We start from the raw sequence: 23,531 nt of genomic DNA on the forward strand, positions 1-23,531 counted from the left end.
AACAGATTGGTGGTTGCCAGAGGTCAGGGGTAATGTGGGGGCAGGGGAGAAATGAGAGTTGTCAAAAGGTAAACTTCCAGTTATAAGATCAATAAGTCCTGGGGATGTAATGTACAGCATACTGACTATAGTCAACAATATTATATGGCATATTTGAAAGTTGCTAAGAGAGTAGATCTTGAAACCTCTCATCAAAAGAAAAAAATTATGACTGTGTGGTGATGAATGTTAACTTGTGGTAATCATTTCATAATATAGACATATATCAAATTATTACATTGTATACCTTAAAATAAAACCTTGCATATCAATTGTATCTCAGTATAACTGGTATATACACATATAGGTAGTACTTATTTATAGTTGTCCCGTGTGGCTTGTGGGATCTGTTTCCTGACCTGGGATTGAACCCAGACCCCAGCAGTGGAAGCCTCAAGTCCTAACCACTGGATTGCTAGGGGATTCCTTAGATGGTATTTAAAGTCATGAAATGGTTGCAGTCACCTCAGAGCAGTATAGACCTGGGAAGTCAGAGGTTGAGGAAATAAGCTAGATCTAGCAAAGGAGGCAAAGAAGGAAGAGTAGTGTCCTCTAAGCGACATGAGCGTTTTAAGATTGTGTTAAGTTAAGAGAAGAAATAACCACTGGACTTAGCAGCAGAGATGGGGAGGAGCCTCGGAGCTTAGTCCTATGTGAAAGAAATGACACAGGGAGCTGGGGCGTCCCTAATAGATGTGGGCTCTAAGCCTAGAGGCAAAGGTGGGTTTCAGGGTGAGAGAAATTCTGAGGCTTGACTTTGCAACCTGTGACCAAACGGAGAGGCTGCAGCCAGGGCCTGGTGTGGCTGACACGGTGGTGGTGGACTCTCAGGAGGCCACCTTGCCTGGGCCTCACATGCATTCTGTGTGACCAATTTAGACTTTTGATGTTCTCAATGGTTATATATGTAGTCTTTTGTATTTTTGTTCATTAGAATGTCAAATTTTTAGAATAAGACTTTTTTTATAACCATGTTTCTTCCATTTTAAATATATTAGAGTGCTAAGAAATGAGGCCTGAGCCTTGCTTAACCTCAGAGCAAGGTAGGAGGGTGAGGCAAGTGCAGGGCCTGTGGGAGTGTTCACTTCAGACACCTCTCTGGTCTCACCCTAGTCCCAGCCCTCACTACCTCAGACATCACCAGACAGTGTGCCTGCTGCCCACTCCTGGGAGCCTCCACTGAAGTAAGGGGTCCTGGAAAAAGCAGACTGGAGAGGAGAACTCTTGCTCTGGGTGGAGGTGAACATGCTACCCTGGAAACCTAGTACAAAGCAGATGGAGAATGACGCTGCCTTACAGCTCAAAAGTGGCTGCACACTGCCACCCAGTGATCATTCAGAGTAGGAATCCCAGGACTGTTCCCAGAACAGCACTAGCAGAGGGAAGACCAAGACACCAAGAGGAAGACACACACCTCAGTTAGCCTTGAATTTCTTGAACTGTGGCATTCAACCTTGGTGGAGAGAAACTTATTAAACATGCTGATCTCAAGGCCTCAACCCAGAACTGATCTCTGGGGATTGGGCATAATAATCTATAGAGTCAATGAGCCTGCGGGTGATTCCTGGGAACACTGAAGTATTGAGTAAAAAGCCGCTGTCATAAACTGAATCACACAGTGAGGGAGAGACCTTCTTGAGGCTCCAGGAGTTAGAGGTTTTCCTGCTGCTCAGACACAAAAAGAAATGAAATTGTTCAATAGGTCTTTATTAACAGAGATAGACAGATGGACAGAGAATGCAGCAAGGGCAGTGTCCAGAAGCTGTGATGGGTGTGTGCGCAGAAAAGGCTTTCTCTAGGCCATCGACGGCCCCTTGAACCTGGGCCCACCTGTCCAGGTACTAGTCCCAGCAGTGGGCCCTGGGCTGAGGCCAGCTTCCCCATCATACCCTGGAGGGAGGTGTGACCTCAGCATTTTCCATTCTCCTGGTTCTCCAGAGGGTAGGGGACAGACCATGAAGGTACTTGCATAGCAGGGGAACAAAAAGGGGTAAGGCATATGGTGAGGATGGGAAATGAAGGGGAAGGGAATCATAGCTGCAGGTGAAGGGAGCCTCCAAAGGCAGCCCCTCTTCTCCCCCATCCCCCCTAATCAATGGCTGCTCGGCTGAAGGGTCAGACCCAGGCAGTTTGAAATAGCCACCCCCATCCCTAACTCCAGAGCTCTGACTAGGGGCAGAGAGGTTCTGGAGAGGCCTGAGTTAATCTTGTGGGATGTGTGTTGGAACATGACTGGCTCCCTTGGTACATGTGGGGCTCCCTCTCTGGATGGGTGTGAATGCTGCCATACACACAGGATTCAGTATCTGAATGTGTGTCTCATGTGTTCCCATGACTCTCTATGTTTGGTTGTATAAGCATGTATGTCCCTGCTCATACATCAGGAACTCAGTATCTGCATGTGGTATGTTCTTGTCTGTTCACATGGGCTCCAGCAAGTGGATGTGTGCGGGCCTGCCCGCTCCTGTCCATCCACAGGTCCTCCTTCAGGCCTGGCTGGTCAGGCGTCCTGGCCGAAGAGGTAGGTGGTGAGTTCCAGCCGGAGGCCCCGGGCATAGGCTCGAAGAGTGTAGAAGAGGGTGAGGAAGTCCTGGGTGCTGAAGACAGTGTCAGCCAGTGCGAAGCCCAGGGTAGAGGGGATGACACCCCGGCCATACTCCACCATCCATGTGTTTGGCCCCCACTCCACAGCCGTTGCCTCACCAGGCCCGTGCACCACTGTCTCCCCTGGTGGGACAGGGAGCAACCACATGAGGAGCGGGGCCCTGCCCTTCCCTTCCACGGCCACCCCCACCCCTGGCCTATAGGCTCTCTAGGGGTAGGGAATGGACAGGCAGCTTCAGGAAAGGAAAAGCTTTACCTCAATGGTTTGGTTGGGTAAGGGGCTAAGGTGGCCACTCCTGAACTTTCCTTTGTGGCATCACCTGGCTCATGTCCTCTAGTGGGGAAGTCTCACTTGGCCCCGCACCACTGTCTGGGAGCCATGGAAGTCTGCATTCCCAAGCCTCACTCATGTCAAGAAGAAGTTTAGCTAAACTTGGGCTGGGCCTATTAGATAGGGTGAGATGAATATGAAACTTGCTAGGCTTTCTGAGAAATGTAGCTATTCAATTACAATGTCTGCCACACTTTTTTTTTTTTTGCTGTGCTGTGCAGTATGCAGGATCTTAGTTCCCCGACTAGGGATCTGACCCGTGCCCCCCTACACTGGTAGTGCAGTCATAACCACTGGACTGTCAGGGAAATCCCATGCCTGGCATGCTTGTAACATTCAACACCAAAGTTACTTAGCAGTCCAAACGCTTCATTATACAAAAAAACTGTCTGCCTTGTCTTTGGGGCATGACAGCATCTTTGATTACCCAACTGACTCCAGTAACTGCTGGGAATACTGGATGATTAAAAACCAGACGTGGTTAACAGGAAGTTATGTTTCCACTTGGACAGGGGAAAAGTCACAGAAACCCTCAACACTGCCTCACCAACCACCTGTGGCTTACCTGGAGGGCAAAGGAACGAGGTGGAGGGCCCCTCAATGCACCCCCTTTTCCATGGCACCCCCTTTTCCTTCCCCCAACTACAGGCACCCAAGAATGAAAAGACCCACCTCTCTGACAAAGTCACCCAACCCACCTGGGTAGAAGACCTCACTTTTAGTAGTACCCTCTCTCCACTGGTGGAAGGTGCCAGAGATGATGGTATCCGAGATCTCAGCCCAGTAGCGCCCTGAGGAACAATCAAATGGACACTGAATACCAGGGTATCCGTAGCATCCTACGGCTTGGCCAAACGGCAGAAAGGAGGGCATGGGCCTTTGTACAGCCCCAGTCTCCCAGTTCGGCCCGCCGCCAGCACTGACCCGAGTGGCCGCTAGAGCCCAGAGCGGTGCCGAAGAGCAGCACGTACTCGGACAGGGAGGCGTGCAGAAGGCACATGGCGCCCATCCAGCCTCCCGCGTTCACGAACACCCACTGCAGGTCCTCGTCGGGCAGCACGTGGCCCGGGTGCAGCCGCCGCAGCTCCACGATCAGCCGAGAGAAGGCCAGCTCGTGGTCCAGCCCTGGCGGGGGTAGAGGAACAACAGAGTCAGGGCCAGCACCAGTCCGAAACTGGGAAACGGTGCCCCTGGAACCTCCAGCTCGGCCCGGCCCGCCCCAACCCGTGGTCCTCCACCCGTTCACCCCCGGCTCACCCGCGTACTGCCGAGCCAGCTGCGCGATCTCTTCGTGCTGGAAGACGAAGCTCTGAGTTCCCAGCCAGAGCCAGACCACCTGGGCCAGCACTGCCGCGACCGCCAGGAGCAGCGCGGCCCACGCCCACCGCCGGCCCACGGCCCAACACATCCCAGTGGGTGGCCTGGCACAGTGCAGCGCTAGGGATTGCCGAGGCGGGAGGCTGTGACTCTCTCTGCCTCCGAGTCTGCGGCGCGCGGTCCACTACCCGTTCCCCCGCCACTGCCGTGGTACGGCTCGCCCTGGCCAATCGGAACTGCCAGGGCGCTGGGGCACCGCCTCTCGGGTTGAACCATTATCTCTCCGTGAGAGGGGAGCCGGGAGCTCCGAGGGGGCGGGGCGCCGCCGCGCGCGTCAGGCGAGGGGGCGGGGCTAAGCCCTCCGAGCTGCCGGCCTTCGGTCCTCTAGGAGGGGTCTCTCCTACTGCCGTCCTACTTGGGGTAGGAGAGGATGGCGGTGAAACGCAGAATGGACTGGCCCCTCCTGGGCTCACTGACTGGTGAAGCAGGTGAACCCGGAAGCAGAGCCTTCCGGGACTTGTGATGGTAAATGCCCGCCTTTGTTAGCACAGAAGGTGGGAAGGAGGCTCTTCAACTTGGGAACGTATGGAAGGCTTTTGGAGGCGGTGACACTTGAGCAGTGTCTTCAAGAGCGATGGGAAGGGCATTGCAGTGAGCCAGTGAGACCTTCTCCAAGAGCAAAAGCACGGAGGAGAGACACAGCGTGGGGTCTTCCGGGGGCCGACAATTCTTTCTTTATTCAGAAGCACAAAATGTGAGAGGAGGGGCTTGTAAACCAACTGAAGGTTATCAGCCGCGGGGGAGTGATAAAGGAAGAGAAGCAGAAGAAACAGAAAAAAGGCAGCATAGTGCGGTGATAAGAAAGACTGACTGGATTAAAAACCTGGCCCCTGCCACCTACTAATTGTGTGATCTTGGACAAGTTGTTTAAACTCTTTGTAACTCAATTTTCTCATCTGTAAAATGGGTTGAATAAAAGTACATAGTTTATTATGATGAAGACTAAACCAGTTAATATTTACAAAGCAATTAGAGTCTGGCATGTGGTGTCATGTGCTAGTTATATAAATAAAACATAAAGGAGAAGAGAATTGGAAGACTGTAGCCTCACACATGAGAATGATGGAATGAGAGGTCAACACAGTCAATATAACTGATATTGTTATAATAAATATAACTGAGTGGTCCTATTAAATGATGGGAAATGGTCATTGAGTTCTCAGGAGGGACATGTAGCAGAGAGGTGAATTTACATTCACAAATCCATTCCTTTTGCTCTTGGGCAGCCAGATTATATTCCAATCTACTCAGTAGTTAGGTGAGAAGTATAGGCAGAAATGATGTATGCCACTTCAAGGTCTGTCTCCTAAAATCTGTGAAATTATTGACACACTCTCTCTTGCCTTATCTATTATCATAGTTACATACAGTTAAGTAGTTAGTAGAGAATTCTGAATGTTGCATGGGACAGAGCGCTTCCTCTCTCCCACAGTGGACTCTGGTGCTAAGCCACTGAGTTTGCGGGTTGTTTGTTACAGCAACTAAGATTATTTATCCTGATTACTGAAGAGCAAAAGACTTGTTACAGTGTACTGTGCAGATAGAGTAGAGGCTGGGAAGATGGACTATTTTTTTTTTTTTTTTTGAGATACTTTTAACTAAGACGGGAAAGATTTAGAAAGGGATTATTGCAAGACTGAGGGAACATGTTTTTGTATTGGCTCTGGCTTCTGTGACACTCCTGAATTGACCATTCTTTAGTATCCCAAGTAGCAGGGACTACCCCAAAACTCTGGTCTCTGCCCTGCTATTTTAGGAAGAGTCCTCTGGGACTGTCTAGGTCTTCAGCTCCCCTACCTGGTCTTTCAGAAATCTTCTCCAGCACACACTGTTTTAAAAAAAGAGAAAGGCTAATTATTAGAGAGATGCAAATCAAAACCACAGTGAGGTATGACCTCACACGGGTCAGAATGGCCATGATCAAATCGTCTATAAACAATAAATTCAGGACAGGATGTGGAGAAAGGGGAACCTTCCTATCCTATTGGTAGGAATGTAAACTGGTACAGCCACTATGGAGAACAGTATGTAGGTTCCCTAAAAAATAAAAGTAGAGCTACCATATGATCCAGCAATCCCACTCCTCGGCATATATCCAGAGAATCATAATTCGAAAAGATGCTTGCTGACTTCTCTGGTGGCGTACTGGATAAGAATCTGCCTGCTAATGCAGGGGACACGGGTTCGACCTCTGGTGCAGGACGATTCTACATGTGGCAGAGCAACTAAGCCTGGGTGCCATAACTACTGAGCCCACCTGCTGCAACTACCAAAGCCTGAGAGCCTAAAGCCTATGCCCTGCAACAAGAGAAGCCACCACAAGGAGAAGCCCATGCACCACAACAAAGAGTATCCCCTGCTAACTTCAACTAGAGAAAGCCCACACAACAAAAAGCAGTGAAGACCCAACACAGCCAAAAATAAATAAATAAAATTATATTAAAAAGAGAAAAGATGCAAGTACCCTAATGTTCATTGCAACACTCTTTATAATAGCCAAGACATGGAATCAACCTAAATGTCCATTGACATGGATAAAGGAGATGTGGTACATATACGCAATGTAATATTACTCAGCCATAAAAAAAGGATGAAATAACAGCAACACAGATGGACCTAGAGATTATCATACTAAGTGAAGTAAGTCAGACAGAAACCAGTAACCAAAGCATATATTGCTGGGACTTCCGTGGCAGTCCATTAGTTAAGACTTCATGCTTCCAATGCAGGGAACGCAGGTTGGATCTGTGGCCCTGGAACTAAGATCCCACACGCTATGGCAAAAAAAAAAAAAAAAAGGCTGAATATTTGGAAATTGCCTGGTAGTCCAGTGGTCTGTGCTTCCACTGCAGGGGGAATGGGTTTGATCCCTGGTCAGGGGATTAAGATCCCATATGCCATGTGGTATGACCAAAAATAAATAAGTAAAATAAACAAACAGTTTTTTTTAAAAAAGCACAAAACCCTTCCTGTTTTTCTTCATCCTGAACTCCCCTCTGGGCACACTGTTGTGGGGTCAGCTACAGTGGCTGCTGTAGTGGCAATATTTATTGTTAGCCGACAACATCCCCTTTCCACAAAAAGCAGATTTTTTATCCCTTTCCCTCCCTATTTCATGGGCAGCCAATGGGATATATAAAGCTCTGGTTTCTCAGCTCCGTGCCCTCTAGTGGTGGGCTTTAGATTTCAGTCTGAGGCCCCTGGGGCAGAGATAAGGTAAATGACCTAAGACCCAGTTTTTACATCTGAGCTCAGCAAAACACCTGGCTTGACCTGGCGTGGCTTGGGGGAAGGGGCCTTCCTGCTACTGCCCAGCTCCTAGCTCACTAGGTTTCTATCTTAAGGCTCACGGAGGGAGTTTCCTGGTAGCCCAGTATTTAGGATTCTGGGCTCTCACTGCCATGACTCAGGTTCAATCCCTGGTTAGGGAACTGACCATCCTGTGCATGGTGTGCCAAAAAAAAAAAAAAAGAAAGGAAGAAAGGCAAGCTCACTGAAGTCTCAGAGACATTTCTAAGCATCAGGAAGAGCCTGTGAACTTGGGTCCACATCTGTTTGGCCACTTATCCTCTGGATGACCTTGAGGTCTCTGTTCTCCACTGCGAAATGGGGAGGATGTTCAGGCAATATTTAGATGACTCTATAAAGTGCCAGGGGAGGAATTAATTTGAAGTTTATTCTAGTTTTAGCCAACTGGTTTGATCCAAGGAAAAGTTGGAGAAGGGACAGGATTGTGCAAAGGAAACACCCCTGACCTCACCCAGATGGTTGTTGGAGCTACTGATAGTCCTATCCTCCCCACAGTTTCAGATTTCTTACAGCCTTCTTACCCTGGCCACTTCCTGTGCTTTGTGTGTGTCTGTATATATGACACACAGAGAGAATATGGTTAGTTAGCCCCCTTTCCCCAAACCTGTTTCTGCTGCCTGGTGGGGCTAGCATATGGTTACAGTGAGGTACCCATTCCTTCAAATAGTTCCTGAAGCCAGGGTTTAGGTGAAGCAGCTCAAACCCCACAGCCCCCTATCCCATCCCCTTGCTTTTCCTCCACCAGAGTCACTGAACAGGTAAGTGAGGTGATTGTGGATCCAGGGTTATACCCTTACCTATCCTAGAATGTAAGCTCTGGGAGGGCTGAGACTATGACTTGTGCACACATGGACATCCTTTTGTGCCACATGGAGCCTAGGTTCCTGGCGCGCGGTAGATGCTCAGTAGGTAAATATTTGCTGAATGAATGACCAAATGACTTAATGCAGCAAAGAAGTCTTTTAAGCATCCCAGAGCTGAGGGATCTGTAGTAAGCAGTTTCACAGAGGCTGTTTCAGGATAGTTAGTGGCTTTGGCCCTAGAGTGGGATCATCAAAGTCGCCCCCTGTAGGGGTAGTCAGTCCTGAGCCCCGCCCCCAGGTGGTAGGGCGGACCCTCGGGCTGTCACGTGCTGGCGGCTGTCCAATCATCGAGGCCGGGGCGGGGCGAGACAGAGAGGCGATGGGGGCGAAGTGAGCAGGCTCAAAGTTCCAGACGATACCTACCCCGCGGTGGCCTCCAGTCGCGTCGCGGAGCGTGTCCTGAGCAGCGCCAGCAGGCGTTAGAGGCGGACGCCATGGCCACAACCTTCCGGGCGAGCGGTAACTGCAGGGCGGCCGGGACTCGCTGGGACGCGAAACTGAACCCTCCCCTTCCTTAGGAAGTTGTCGTCCCTGCCCGCGGGTCGGCGCGCCCACCGGTCCAGGCACGCGCGGCGAAGGGACACGCCGGTGTTGGGGCTGCAGGCTAATTGGCGCTGGGAACGCCCAAGCTCCGGCCTGTAGCTCTTGAGCAGGGTGGGGCCAAGAGGTTGCATCCGAGCTTGGGCCTTCTGCAGGGGAGAAGGGGGCGAAGAGCTTTGTGAATGATCTGGACTCTCTGCCGCCAGAGCATCAGCATATCCGCTACAACCCGCTACAAGATGAGTGGGTGCTGGTGTCAGCGCACCGCATGAAGCGTCCCTGGCAGGGGCAGGTAGAGCACCAGCCTCTGACAACAGTACCCCGCCATGACCCCCACAACCCTCTCTGTCCAGGGGCCACACGGGCCAATGGAGAGGTCAGTCTTTAAATCCTACATCTGCAGGCTTGGCGGGGGGGTGTGGGGGGTGGGGGGGAGTAGGGGGAGTAGCTCCATCTCCTTTCCCTTACGGCTCCCCTTCACCCCACAGAGGAATGGACCCTAACCTTTCACCTCACAGGGGGAGTGGACCTCCTTCTGGGTCATATCCCACCAAGTCTTTCTGACCTCAGAGTGGCCTTCCCCACCTACTTATAACCTTGGGACCCACCAGATGACTGGTGATATAGGCCAGCAAAGGCTTCTAGCCCATCCTTGTCTGTAGGTGAATCCTGACTATGAAGGCACCTTCCTGTTTGACAACGACTTCCCAGCTCTGCAGCCTGATGCCCCTAGTCCAGGTAACCTGGCTCTGGGTGCTGTTGGGGAGCAAAGAGGTTGTACCTTGTTGGGGGACTTCTACTGCATAGAGTGATACCCCTTTATCTTAGGACCCAGTGATCACCCCCTTTTCCAAGCAGAGGCTGCTCAAGGAGTTTGGTAACAATAAATTTCTACTCTTACACCCTTCAACCTGGGGCCTGGACTGAATACTAGGATTGGGCCCTACCCCCAATACAGCAAGCCCTATACCTATGTCATCTCTCCTTCCTTCACCACCTAGTAAGGTCATGTGCTTCCACCCCTGGTCGGATGTGACACTGCCTCTCATGTCGGTCCCTGAAATCCGAGCTGTCGTTGATGCTTGGGCCTCAGTCACAGAGGAACTGGGTGCCCAGTACCCTTGGGTGCAGGTCTGTGAGGTTGCCCCCTCTACTAGATGGACAGGGAAGGGGTGGTAAAATTTGGTTCTGGGAATTGGCACTTTTATTTCCATGGGCTGTGGTCGGGAGGGGTTGACTTGGTGTCTTTTTGGCTTAAAGCTCCCTGCTTCTACTTCGTAGATCTTTGAAAACAAAGGAGCCATGATGGGCTGTTCTAACCCCCATCCCCACTGCCAGGTAAGAGTGTGAGGGGCTTCCATAGATTATCTGGGCTGAGTCCAACCCAGCACTGTGAGTTGGGGAACTGGAGTAAGGGAAGGGCCAGAGGAAGTATGCTACTGATGAGGAGGCTCAGGGGGTGAAGGTTCTGCCTGCTCTTCTACTGCCCCTTGACAGGTGTGGGCCAGCAACTTCCTGCCAGATGTTGCCCAGCGTGAGGAGCGATGTCAGCGGGCCTATCAGAGTCAGCATGGAGAGCCCCTGCTTGTGGAGTACGGCCGCCAGGAGCTGCTCAGGAAGGTGGGAGAAAGCCAAATCTTGTGTCCCTAAGAAGCCTTTAGCTTCACCCCAAAAGGAGAGGTGTGTGAAGAAGGGTAGAACAGAAGTAGCAGAGAGACTTGCTAGGGGACACAGCAATAAGCTAAAAGAAAGATAATGAAGACTTAGACTAGGGTGATAGTGACAGAGGTGGTGAGAAGCCATCAGTTTCTACATAGGTTTTTTGGTCGTCCCTTACCTATTTGCTGGCCTCCTCACACCCACCTTGATGACATCATTTCCATTGGGTTGGCCTAGGAACGTCTGGTCCTAACTAGTGAGCACTGGTTGGTGCTGGTCCCCTTCTGGGCAGTGTGGCCCTTTCAGACATTACTGCTGCCCCGTCGGCATGTGCGGCGGCTGCCTGAGCTGACCCCTGCTGAGCGTGACGGTGAGTCTCCCAGCTGGGCCCCTGGGGCCAGGCTTTGGCTGGGGATGGCTCTGGTGGGGACAGCATCTGTGCCCCAGACTGAGAGTTAGGCTCTGATTCCAGATCTATCCTCCATCATGAAGAAGCTCTTGACCAAGTATGACAACCTCTTTGAAACATCCTTCCCCTACTCCATGGGCTGGCACGGTGAGGCTTCCAGAATACCTATGTCTATCCCCAACGCCATTTCTGGGCTCCTGGGTCCCAGCTTAGTGGGCTGCAACTCCCAGTAGGCCTTGGAACACTTGCTGGGGAAGCATTCAGAGCAGATATGCCAGAACTGAGAGTGGAGACGCAAACTTAGTGAAACTATGTCTCCCAGTGCACTTTCTGGTGCCTTGTCTCTCTGGCAGAGAATGCGGGAAGATGTAGTTTTCAGGTACCTGCTATGGTTTGGGGAGAAGGCAATGGCACCCGACTCCAGTACTCTTGCCTGGAAAGTCCCAGGGACGGAGGAGCCTGGAGCTAGGCTGAAGAACTAAGAAAGGACCCTTCCCAACCATCTCTGCCTTCTTTTTGTCAGGGGCTCCCACAGGATCAGAGGCTGGAGCCAACTGGGACCACTGGCAGCTACATGCTCATTATTACCCTCCACTCCTGCGCTCTGCTACAGTCCGGAAGTTCATGGTTGGCTATGAAATGCTTGCCCAGGCCCAGAGGGACCTCACCCCGGAGCAGGTCAGGATTTGGAACACCCTGGATCCTTGGATCCCCTTTTCTCTCCTGTTTCCTCAAGGGATCCCAACAATCATGACCCTAAAAACCCCCATAACTTGGGTATTCCTGGGGACTCCAGAGCTGCTCAACTCCTTCATCTCTGGCTATTCCAGCAGTCCTTCTCACCAACCTCCCTGCCCCACACACCCTCCCCAGTGTCTAGTGTCTTCTCACATTCAGAACTCCATACCCCATTCTGGGCAAACATTACCCTCCCTAATTATCCCCTTTCTCCCTTCCAGGCTGCAGAAAGACTAAGGGCACTTCCTGAGGTTCATTACCGTCTGGGGCAGAAGGACAGGGAGACAGCAGCCATCGCCTGACCACGCTGACCACAGGGCCTTCTGTCTGAGGAACCAGGGCTTAGAATTTGGGCAGATGTGGGATCAATAAAACTATGCTTCTCAAACTTTAATCACATATTCTAATGCCAGATGAGTGTGAACTCTGATCCCCTGGGGGTCTGGGGTTAAAGGCTGAAGGCATAGCTCCAGCCACAACCTTCTTTGTCAACTTTTTTGCTTACTCAGTCACTCAGTTGTGTCTGACTCTTTGCGACCCTTTGGACTGTAACCCACCAGGTTCCTCTGTCCATGGAATTTTCCAGGCAGGAATACTGGAGTGAGTTGCCATTTCCTCCTCCAAGTGGAACTTCCCGACCCAGGGATTGAACCTGTGACTCCAAGAGATGTGCAAAAATTTAAGAGTGCGACCTCCCCACCTCTCCTTCGCCCCAAATCTCTGAACAAAATTAATACTCAATGTCATGTGTGGCTTATAGAGTCTTTTACTCCTAGGGTAACAAAGGCAGCCCAGTTTAAAATTGTTTTAGAATCCTTTGTTCTTATCTTTGGCTGAGGGAAAACCAGAGCCTCCCTTGCACCATCCCTAGGGTGTCAACTCACCAAGCCTGGGACTGAGGGTTTAGTGGGCATCAGGCGAGGAGGATCCTAGTCCCAGTGGTCAGTGGCCAGGCCCTGGGCCGCTGGCCAGAACCCTGGCTTTGTGAGTGGCTGCATCTTGGCTCTGCTCCAGCCCACAGGGGCTGAATGGGCGGGCAGGGAACGTGTACGTGGCTTTTTGTCCTTGGCCTTTCCAGACTCCCACATGCAGCATGTATGCATAGTGTCTGAACACCTCTGTTGCCCCTGTGCCCCAGTCATTGCAGAGGACAGAAGATAGCCCTGGCAGGGAGGGGCTGCCAGAGTTAGGAGCCCTGAGGCCTGGAAGGAGGGCATGGTTTGCAGACTGACCCTGGGTCCAGCCACACTTCTCTGGACCTGTTTCCCTGGCAAGACTGTAACTGCGGGAATAACAAGTCATACAACCCAGGAGATGTGATGCACCTAGGGTCCTCCAAACATTTAGGTGAAGTCAGGAGCTTGTGAGTGATGCAGGAATGGCCAGAACACTTTTTGTCTCCTTTCTTTCCAAGGGAATTGAGACTGTGGTAGGGGGAATCACATCAGGCAGGACCGTAATACCCTGACCCAGGATAACCTTCGCTGCCTTCCAGCCCGGGGTCCTGTCTTCCTAAGAGACCCTGGAGGGGAAGGGTCAACTTGGAGTGTTGCCCTGTTTTGAAGACGCTCAGACAAACGTGGCACACATTTTCCTTGAGCCCCCATTGACTGGGGAATGGAACCCTAGATGGGCGGCTAGTTTCTTAAGACATACATTCCTACTACCTTTGAATGGCCTGCTTTTGGAGTCATCTGGGGAGTTTTAAACAGTACTGATTTAATTGGAGTGTGGCTTGGCGGTTATAAAACCACGATGTCCAGTGACATTTGAGACCCACCGCCTTAACAGCAGTCCACCTCCTTGTCTTATCTGGAGTCAGGGGCACCTTCAGCTTCCCCGGTCACCTGCCCAGTAGCTCCTAAGCCACAAAACCTGAGGCTTTGTTTGCGGACAGCTGGGAGGGGGAGGGGCCTGGGAGCTTCGGATCCCGCGGTCCCAGGAGGAGGGGCTTTCGGGGCCCGGACCCAGGAACCCAGCTCCACGCTCTGTCCCCCGGCGGCAGCCTCGTCAGTCCTGGACGGGACAGGAAGTGTCCGGCCGAGGTGGGGGTGGAGGTGATTGGCAGTTGGAGGCTCCAATGGGCCGAGACCCCCCCTATTTCACCCTGCTCCTTCCATTGGCGCCTGGGCGGAGCCGCCCCCACGGCGGGGCCCCAGGGCGGGAGGGAGTCGAGGCCGGGGCAGAGGGCGAGGGTGAGGGCGAGGGCGAGGGCGGAGGGCGCTGGCGGCGGCGGCCGCGGAAGGTGAGGCCTGATGGGGCCGCGGGTGAACTGGCGGGAGCTTCGCCAGGAGAGGGCGGGGCAGGGGGGTGTGGGATTGAGCGACTGACGGACTGTCAGTGTGCGTGTGTGTGTGTGTGTATGTGTTTGTGTGTGCGCGCGCGCGCCTGTGAGACTGCCAAAGCTGTGTGTGACGATGTCAGTGTGCGAGACTTCACAACAGAGTCGCTTGGTGCAACTGTCAGCTAGTATGCCTGCGGGTGTCGCTGTGCTTGTGGCTGAGTCTGCATGTGGCTGTGCGGGTGTGCGATTCCGTGTGCGTGTGTCAGTGTGCAGTGTGGGGGCAGAGATTGGGTCAAGCGTTTGTGCGGGTGAGACGGCCCGTGAGCACAGCGGGGCAACTGTGTTTTGGGAAGGTCTCTGCAGGATCTGAGATCGTGTCTGCCAGCGTGAGAGTGCGTGGCTGGGTTTATGTGTGCTCAGGTGTGACTTCAGCCGTGGCAGAGTAAGAATGGGACTTGCACTCCACGTGTATCCTGTGTCCTGACTGTTAGACCGGGGAGGGGTGGAGCTGGGTTTGCATCTTGGGGACCCACTTCGGTAGGTAGCTGATGACACTGACCTTTCTACTCAGTGGCCTGCGTGGAAGGACCCATCCCAACACACTTGACTTCCCCTTCTTTCAGTGCTCCTGTCACTGGCCCTTTGATTCGTATTTTCTGTTTCCCTGCCTGACTCAGTTTTCTATGTCTTTTTCTCTCCCTATTACTTTCTTCCTAGAGCTCACACTCTATGTCTCTTCACAGTTTCGTCTCTCCAGGGATCTCTGCTAAGAGCCCCTTGGAAGAAGAAGCTTAAACCATGATGAGGAGTTGCTCACAGGGAGTGCTGTGACCCCCATCCCAGGGGCGGAGTGCTAAGTGTATGTGTGACTGTGCAAGGAAGACTTCGATGTCTGTGCCATTGTGCGTGTCTGGGTATGTGTAAATGTACATGTCTCAGTGTATCGGTGTAACTGAGTGGCTGTACCTAAGAGTGTGTGTCTGAGGGTAAGTGTGGGTCTTGTGAGTCTGGCACCAGGGACCAAAGGCATTTCCTGGTGCTGGGGCCTGAAGAGGAGAGCGGGGAGGTGGAGGGAGGTGAGAAATGGCTGGAACATCCAGGGGAGGAGGAAGCTGGACTCTGGCTTTTCTTTATATCCCTCAACATGGGGCCTCTCTTCCCCTTAAAACACAGCCAGCTGTACCCTAAGGAAATATTTGCTGGGAAGTTAGTATGAAAAGAGTGGAAGCACAAGTGTGTGTCTGCTTTTACATTTGAGTGTGTCCACGTGTGTTCAGGGGAGTGTCTTTGTTGATGGTGCCTAGGGAAGCCCCCTTGAGTGTGCCTGTGTTTGGCTGTGTGAGAACACAGGGAACCTCTCACTGACAGAGACAGAGCAGCCCTCCTTTCTCTCTGGCTGTGCCTGCCTGTGCCTGTGGCTTCCTTTCCAGACTTGGGGGAGGCCTCTTCCCTTCCCAGGGCCTTGGGTGAGAGGGGGTGGGAGGGGAGGAGGGAGGAGGGGGAGGGGGCCTGGCTAGGGGCCGGCAGAGCTGCGGGGGCGCAGAGGGGCGGGGGCAGGGAAGGGGAAGGAGGGGACGATTCTGGGGTCGCAGAACTGAGTGGAGCTGAGACGGTACTGTAGCTGGTGGGAGGAAGTCCTGGAGGCCATGGACGGTCAGCCACTGGGATCACCGAGGTAGGGCAGGGCTGAGCAGGGTAAATGTGGCTGGGGGGCTGGGGTAAGCCACTGGACACACTCGGACAGACACACAGACCCATAGAGGTCCCTGCTCAGTTCTGTGGGTGGGGGGATTTGGGCTCTCCCTCTTCTAGAGCCCTTGCCTGGGGCCCTTTCCCCATCTGCCCCTTCTCCTGCCCCAGTTCCCACCTCCCCACTGCCTTTCTCCTCCTGTTTTCTCCCAGTCTGAGTCCCTCTCTTGTAGCACCCCAATCCCCTACACATACACAGTTGGTTATGTTTTCAGCCTTTGTGAGATCCTGCTGCCCTAGCCCAGCCCCCACCGCCTCCCGGTCCTCATCTCTGGGCATCTCTGGTCCCGTGGCCCCCACCCAGCCTCCTGTTCCCCCGGGCTCCTAGCTCCCCTCAGCCTCCTCTCCCCTCCCGCCACCCTGTCTCCATCTGCTGGCTCCTCGCCCGCCCCAGCCTCTGGCAGCAGCTCGGGCATCTGGATCTGCTTAACTCTGCAGCCTCAGCCTGCACCCTAGCCCTGTCCAGCCTCCCAGGCTTGAGACCAACAAGATTCCAGAGTCAGGCTCACAGGAGCGGCCCAAATAGCCGGAGCAAGGGGCCAGGCTTGGCAGCCAGCGCAGGGCTAGGCCTCATGGCAGGGGAGCAGGGTGGGCTCAGACCTACTCTTGACAGTCCCCGCCCCAGGGTGACAAGGATGGCCACAGGTCAGTCAGAGGCAGCGGCTGTCCCTGGGCCAGTTGGGGATGGACACGAAATTCCCAACAGCTGGATTGGAGGAGTTAATGGGAGTGATGGAGCCTGAGCCAGCGCTTGGTGCCAGGGGTGGGCGCCAAGGGTGGTGTGGGGGGCGGTGGGGGGGTGGCGGTGCTGGCAGAGGCTGTTGCCTCCGGCTTTTGTTCTGGGCCCTAAGCCCATGGCTGAGAAGGAGGGTGTGATGGTGTGTGATGGGGTGTGTGTGTGTGTGTACTCACACACAGCACTAGGTGTATGGTGGAAAGGGGACCTTACATCAGATCCTCCAATGATGTCTGATAGCCTTACCCCACATGGATCCTCTTCCTCCTAGAAAGCCCCAGTTTGGAAGAGGAGGAGGCAGGCTTTAGCCTCCCATCTTGGGCATGTGGTATCGCTGACCTTGCTTTTCTCCCGCAGATGAGCAGCAGCTGCTCAGGGCTGAGCAGGGTCCTGGTGGCCGTGGCTGCAGCCCTGGTGTCTGCCTCCTCTCCCTGCCCCCAGGCCTGGGGCCCCCCAGGTAAGAAGAATCCTGCTCTATGACCCCCAACTCTGATTTGTGATGCCACCAGCACTGTAGCCCCTTCTCAGGCCTGCCCTGTGACCCTCCCAACCACTGACATCCAACCTGGCAACATTCTCTCTCCACCCTGCCCTTTGAGCTCTCTCCAGACTATAACATGATGCTTTGACCCTATGACCCCACGCGGGTCTTAAAAGTCCATCCCTTATCCTGTCATTCTCACAAAGTGTGGGGTAGGATGGGAGAGAGGGAAAGGAAGAGCCTCTGCTCAAAAGTGCCTTCCACAGGGGTCCAGTATGGGCAGCTTGGCAGGGCCCTGATGCTGTGTTGCCCTGGAGTGACTGCTGGGTAAGTGCTCCACTGGCCTGTTGGGTTGATGGAACCCTCTCATGACGCTTTCTTGACCTTGCCCAGTCCTCAGACCCCTCCCATCCTTGCCCCTTGTATCTGTAACCTTCATCTCTCTGTCCTAACCCTCAAACCATCCTTATTCAACTGAACCTTCAACCTACATATACTGAGCACCTGCTAATTGCCTGGTCTCTTCTAGCTAGACCTGGGATACAGCAGTGCACAAGCCAGGCAAGATGCCAGGTAGTAATACCTGCAGGGCAGAAAATCAAAAGGGAGTGATGTGGAAGAGGAGAACTGAATGATCACTTTTTATTGGTCATCAGGGAAGGCCTCTCTGAGGAGGTGATATATATATATTTTATTTGGTTGCACTGGGTCTTAGTTGTGGCATGTGGGGTCTAATTCCCTGATGAGGGATCAAACCTGGGGGCCCCTGGGCCCCCTGCATTGGGAATGTGGAGTCTTAGACACTGGACCATTAGGGAAATCCATGAGGAGGTGATATTGAAGCTGATTTCTGAAAGTGAAGTGAAAGTGAAGTCACTCAGTCGTGTCCGACTCTTTGCGACCCCATAGACTGTAGCCTACCAGGCTCCTCTGTCCATGAGATTTTCCAGGCAATAGTACTGGAGTGGATTGCCATTACCTTCTCCAGGGGATCTTCCCAACCCAGGGCTCGAACCCGGGTCTCCTGCATTGTAGACAGACGCTTTACCGTCTGAGCCACCAGGGAAGTCAAGGTTATGGTATAAGCAAGCATTCCTGACAGAGAGAACAGCTAGTGCAAAGCCCTGAAGTGGGAGTGAGTTCCATACTTTAAAAAAAAAATCACAGTTTTAAACTTTATTTATTTTTGGCCATGACCTGGCTTGCAGAATCCTAGTTTCCCGACCAGGGATCGAACCTGGGCCCTCAGCAATGGAAGCACAGAGTCCTAACCACTGGACCACTAGGGAATTCCTGAGCGCCACAGTCTTGAACTGAAAGAAGCACAACCTAACTGAAGTGCAGTGGTGGAAGGGGAGAGAGGGAGGTGATGAAGAAAAAAAGTAAGGTGAGGGCTAGATCACCAGGGGCTTTGTATGCCAGCAAACGGAGTTTGAATTTTACCACAAGCATACCAAGAAGCCAGGGGAGAGCTATGGCATGGTCTGACGCATACTTTGACTCTTCCTTCCATCTATCATCATCTCTTCTCACCCTCAGGGCCCCGGTGTCCTGGTTTCGGGACGGGGAGACAAGGCTGCTCCAGGGACCTGCCTCTGGGCTAGGGCCCAAACTGGTCCTGGCCCGAGCAGAAAGCACTGACGAGGGCACCTATACCTGCCGGACCCTGGACGGTGCACTTAGGGGCATGGTGACCCTGCGGCTAGGCTGTGAGTTGGGGAGGAGTGTTGTGGGGGGGTGATGAGAAGTGGGGCTCCTGAGGGACTGCAGGCCCAGAGGAAGCCCTCTGGGATGGGGAGGGCCTGGGGGCGTCTCACTCTCCAGCTGCGCGCTCTGCCTCTAGACCCCCCGGCCCGCCCCGTTGTTTCCTGCCGGGCTGCTGACTATGAGAACTTCTCCTGCACTTGGAGTCCCAGCCAGGTTAGCGGTTTACCTACCCGCTACCTCACCTCCTACAGGTGTGTCCAGCATCGGCTGTGTATGCCTATATATTTGGGTGTATAGCAAAATGTGGGTGTGGGAGTAGGTGGGGAGGTATTGAAGGAGGCCTGAGAGAGAGGGAGGACCCTCCTTTCCTTCCTGACCTCAGATGACCTCTTCCCTGCCAGGAAGAAGACTGTGCCGGGAGCTGATGGCCAAAGGTAGGACGTGAGGGGGAAGCTGGGGGCTCCAGCTGGATCCCACAGTGAGCATTTCCAGAGTCCAAGACCACATCCTTTCTCCTAGGATGAGCCCATCCACAGGGCCCTGGCCATGCTTACAGGACCCCCCTGGGGCGGCCCGCTGTATAGTCCATGGGGCAGAGTTCTGGAGCCAGTATCGGATCAATGTGACTGAAGTGAACCCCCTGGGGGCCAGCACCCGCCTGCTGGATGTGAGCTTGCAGAGCATCTGTGAGTACCCAGTCCTAGAGGTCTCCCCAGATCCCTACCACAGAGACCCCAGATTGGACCCCAGAGTATAGATAGCCCCGTAATTCATAACCCTCCTTCTGCTGAGCTCCCACACAGTTCCCTCCCAACACAGGTCTATTTCAGCACACAGATGGCCCCCAGGGAGACTTCAGCAGAATCCAAAGAGATCAGAACCCTAGGAGGCAGGGTTCCTTCAGCTTCTAGAGGTTACTGCCACCACCCCTTTCCCTTTCAAGTCCTTCCTGGCTGCCCAACCCCAGTGCTGCCTCTCTGCTTCCAGGCCCAGTGCTGAATGCAGCTCCATCTCACATCTTCCCTGCCCAGTGGAAACCCCTCACTGGCTTCCTCTTGACTTGTGTGTGGGAGGGGATCATGAAGGCTCTGGCTGGAATTTGGGCCAACTCATCTTCCTTGGAGGGAAAACAGATCACTCTTTAACTCACTCAATAAACATTTCAAAAATCCATCCTCAGATAACAGGGATGACAGATCCTGAGCCTAAGGGATGATCAAGCCTAAGATTTCCCCAAGTTCCTTGGCAGTGCTGCCCCTTTGGGACTTTTAGGCACACACCTGCCTTCCCTCTGGAGGCGATGGGGGAAGGATGAGCACCTCTCTTGTGCTCTGACTTTGTGTCCCCCCCTCCCCCTTCACCTGCCCTCAGTGCGCCCTGACCCGCCCCAGGGCCTCCGGGTAGAGTCAGTGCCTGGCTATCCTCGCCGCCTGCGTGCTAGCTGGACATACCCTGCCTCCTGGCCCCGCCAGCCCCACTTCCTGCTCAAGTTCCGTCTGCAGTACCGTCCAGCACAGCATCCAGCCTGGTCTACGGTGAGGCCTTGGAGTGCACCCTGGTCTGGGGCTGTGTGTCCTGTCTCTAGATCCTCCAGATCTCCTCAGATCTGGGAGGTCACTGATGCCCCGTGGGCTCTCCGCCTACAGAGCACTCTCCCTAGGCCAGGCCTTGTCACAGGGACTGCGCCTCCTCCCTCCGCCCTCCAGGGCTATAACTGATGTCAGCCCATCTGTGGGTAGATAGCAGTGACTTTTTAAAAATAACTTTTCTAGGAAAGGGAGGGCTTTTCACCCAGAGGCACAGACACTGATATACTCATGTGTGAATAAAGGTGAATTCCCACCTCTGGAGGTGGCAGAGATTGCTAGCATCAGGCCCAGGGAGCTGCTGCCTCAGATAATAACCAATATTTACTGAACACTGTCTACCAAGCACTGTGCTTCACATTTACTATCTCCTTTAGGTGTACTTTCAGAGAAGGCAATGGCACCCCACTCCAGTACTCTTGACTGGAAAATCCCATGGACGGAGGAGCCTGGAAGGCTGCAGTCCATGGGATCGCTGAGGGTTGGACATGACTGAGCGAATTCACTTTCACTTTTCACTTTCATGCATTGGAGAAGGAAATGGCAACCCACCCCAGTGTTCTTGCCTGGAGAATCCCAGGGACGGGGGAGCCTGGTGGGCTGTCGTCTCTGGGGTCGCACAGAGTCAGACACGACTGAAGTGACTTAGCCTTAGGTGTACTTTAGGTGTACACATGTACTATCTCCTTTAGGTCTATTCACCTCTGTTTTACAAATGGAGAAACTGAGGCACAGAGAGAGGCCCAAGGTCACTCAGTAAGTGGCACAGCAAAGATCTGAACCCAGGCAGTCAGTCTGAAATCACAGCCTATCTACAGAACCACTATGCACTTTTGTCTTGTGAACGCTAGGTGTAGACCTAACACCACCAGCCACCCTATATGAAGCTCAGAAGGCTGCATCAGACTGACAGGGACTGGACTGGGAGGAAAGGGTGCTTTTTGCAGACTGGGGCTGGAGGCGGGTGGGAGGGCAGGAAGGCTGAGTGCTTATAACTGGATAACCTGCCAGGGAACTATCTGCACTCCCAGGTGGAGCCAGCTGGATTGGAGGAGGTGATCACCGATGCTGTGGCTGGGCTGCCCCATGTAGTGCGGGTCAGCGCCCGGGACTTTCTGGATGCTGGCACCTGGAGCTCCTGGAGCCCCGAGGCCTGGGGGACTCCAAGCACTGGTGAGAGACAGAGCCTAAGGAAAGGGCAGAGGCCAAGCCAACTAATATCTATCTGCAGGGACTAGCTGGCCACATTGCAATTGTGGCCCCAGGCTTCAGCTACTGCCTGCAGCCCTGCCCTAGCGTAAGCCCCGCTCTAGCTTTAACCCTGTCTCTCAGCCTTTACCCCTGCTTACTTACCAAAAGCTGGCTCTGCCCCTTCGAGCTCTGCCTCCTAGGCGCCGCAGGGTCCAACCCCGGCCCTGGCCTCTCCTGGCACCTGGCAGGCTCTGGCCTCTGTCCCCACCCCTCGTGGACACTTCTCAGGTCTCATCTCCCTCCAGAGCCCCTACCGAAGGAGATACCAGTTGGGGACCAGCAACACACACAGACAGAGGAAGAACCTCAGGCAGACAGCCCCGCTCCCCCAAAGCCGTCCCTTCTACCCGACCCACAGCCACTTGGTGAGCTTAAGCAGATGGGCAAAGGTGGGAGAGAATGACAAAGCCCCAGGGAAAAGGGGACACCGAGTCTGGTCAGGCAGGCTTGCTCTTGCAGCTGACATCTGACTCTCTGCCTCAGACCACAGAGACCCCCTGGAGCAGGTGGCCGTGCTGGCATCTTTGGGAATCTTCTCTTTCCTGGGACTGGTGGCTGGGGCCCTGGCATTGGGGCTCTGGTAAGTGACTGGCCCCTTAGCCTCTGATCCTACACAGATGCTCTGATACCCACAGACCACACCCATTCCTACCCCTCATGACCCCAATCCCAGCATATCTGATTCTGGAACCATTCTTCCTCCCTCTTCCACTCCCAACTTCATGATTCTACTCTTTGCTCTCTTGACCCTTTACTAATAAAACCTTTTTGGAAGAGTCTGAGATGCCCCACATTGTTAGGGAGACAACTTCTTTTTTGTGCTCTAGGCTAAGGTTGAGACCAGATGAGAAGGATGGACCCCAAAAATCTGGGCTCTTGGCCCCAATGATTTCAGTGGACAAGCTTCCAGGTGAGTGTGACATCTGGGAGGTTTGGACTTGGGAGATGTGTGACCTCATTTTGACTGTATGGATTAAGAGCCACATGCCTTAATCCTCATAAGGGTTTTGGGAATCAAAGGTGGGTCTCCTCATTCTTATGACTTCTGGACTCAGAGAGGGGCCTTTCATTCTTGAGTCCCTGGGCTTAGAGCTGGGTCTCTTCTGTCTCTTGCAGGATGCTGGGGCTCCTAGATGGGACTCCTTCATTTTCAGGGTATTATGCTCTGAGCTGGATGTCCATCTTTATTCTTGGGGTATCTGGATCCCCTCCCCTATTTCTTGATGTGCCTGGGCCCAGAGCTAGATCTACTCCCTCATCCCCAGGGTGTTGGGGCTTACACAAAAGTGGCTGCCCTATTCATTCTTGGAGTGTTGGGCTCATAACTGGGTCCCCTCCCTCATTCTCAGGGGATCTGGGACAAGATCTAGTCCTACCATCTCCCTTGATTTTCCTCTTTCTTGCAGGAGTCCCAAACCTGTAGAGGACCTTGGAGGCCTTCAGCTGATTCCACCCAATGCTGGTGTGGATGGATGGACAGATAGAACCCAGGCAGGACAGCAGATCCCCATGGAGGCGGGTTCTCAGCTGGAAGTTCTGTTTGGAGCTCATTTCTATGAGACTCTGTGTTCCCAACTTGCCAGTTGAAAGGTGCCTGGACCTCTGACTTCATCCCAGAGCTGGAGGTCTACCCGAAGAATGTGTGTAGATGTGTATGGCTGTGTGTGTCCAAGTGTATGTGAGACAGGGGACATGTGTTCTCTGCATGTATGTATATAGGTACCTGGGGAGTGTGTGTGGGTCTTATGCTCTTGGCTTTGCCCCTGGAGGGAGTTGTGAGGGTGTGAATAAAGAGAATGAGGAGGTTCTGTCTATTGACATGTCTCATAGCTCCAGATTCAGGACTCACAGGAGAGTGCATCAAACTT

At 53.3% G+C, this 23,531-nt stretch overlaps 3 protein-coding genes across 20 annotated transcripts; 2 read left to right on the top strand and 1 right to left on the bottom strand.

The window, feature by feature from the left end:
• Positions 1-1,730: 1,730 nt before the first annotated feature.
• On the bottom strand, positions 1,731-4,519 carry SIGMAR1 (sigma non-opioid intracellular receptor 1). The gene is made up of 4 exons (XM_086416732.1): positions 4,232-4,519; positions 3,899-4,099; positions 3,673-3,765; positions 1,731-2,766 (listed from the first exon to the last, which is right to left on the bottom strand). Exons 1-4 carry the CDS (start codon positions 4,380-4,382, stop codon positions 2,540-2,542), a joined length of 672 nt encoding a protein of 223 aa, XP_086272858.1. The 5' UTR covers positions 4,383-4,519; the 3' UTR covers positions 1,731-2,539.
• A 4,296-nt stretch (positions 4,520-8,815) lies between these two features.
• On the top strand, positions 8,816-12,263 carry GALT (galactose-1-phosphate uridylyltransferase). Of its 5 annotated transcripts, XM_086416722.1 has the most exons (11): positions 8,816-8,982; positions 9,270-9,439; positions 9,726-9,801; positions 9,892-9,940; positions 10,065-10,194; positions 10,345-10,401; positions 10,561-10,683; positions 10,960-11,092; positions 11,195-11,278; positions 11,655-11,809; positions 12,091-12,263. In XM_086416722.1, the coding sequence occupies exons 1-11, from the start codon at positions 8,958-8,960 to the stop codon at positions 12,169-12,171; spliced, it is 1,083 nt and encodes a 360-aa protein (XP_086272848.1). In that variant the 5' UTR covers positions 8,816-8,957; the 3' UTR covers positions 12,172-12,263. The 5 variants fall into 5 exon arrangements, with proteins under 5 accessions (XP_086272848.1, XP_086272852.1, XP_086272850.1 ...); XM_086416726.1 differs by lacking the exon at positions 10,065-10,194; XM_086416724.1 differs by lacking the exon at positions 9,892-9,940.
• Positions 12,264-13,800: 1,537 nt separating this feature from the next.
• IL11RA (interleukin 11 receptor subunit alpha) lies at positions 13,801-23,477 on the top strand. Of its 14 annotated transcripts, none has more exons than XM_086416713.1 (14): positions 13,801-13,914; positions 14,897-15,012; positions 16,996-17,095; positions 17,386-17,446; positions 18,659-18,828; positions 18,963-19,077; positions 19,228-19,260; positions 19,346-19,512; positions 20,198-20,361; positions 21,444-21,585; positions 21,909-22,028; positions 22,147-22,243; positions 22,491-22,573; positions 23,070-23,477. In XM_086416713.1, the coding sequence occupies exons 3-14, from the start codon at positions 16,996-16,998 to the stop codon at positions 23,084-23,086; spliced, it is 1,269 nt and encodes a 422-aa protein (XP_086272839.1). In that variant the 5' UTR covers positions 13,801-13,914; positions 14,897-15,012; the 3' UTR covers positions 23,087-23,477. The 14 variants fall into 14 exon arrangements, with proteins under 14 accessions (XP_086272839.1, XP_086272838.1, XP_086272837.1 ...); XM_086416712.1 differs by having other exon boundaries at positions 13,804-13,914; positions 14,897-15,067; XM_086416710.1 differs by lacking the exon at positions 13,801-13,914 and adding an exon at positions 14,054-14,114 and having other exon boundaries at positions 14,897-15,067.
• The last annotated feature ends 54 nt before the right edge of the window (positions 23,478-23,531 follow it).

This window comes from Bos grunniens, chromosome 8 (genome assembly GCF_055505025.1).
Source record: "Bos grunniens cultivar Pamir isolate PY7600 chromosome 8, Bosgru_T2T1.0, whole genome shotgun sequence".
NCBI lineage: Eukaryota > Metazoa > Chordata > Mammalia > Artiodactyla > Bovidae > Bos > Bos grunniens.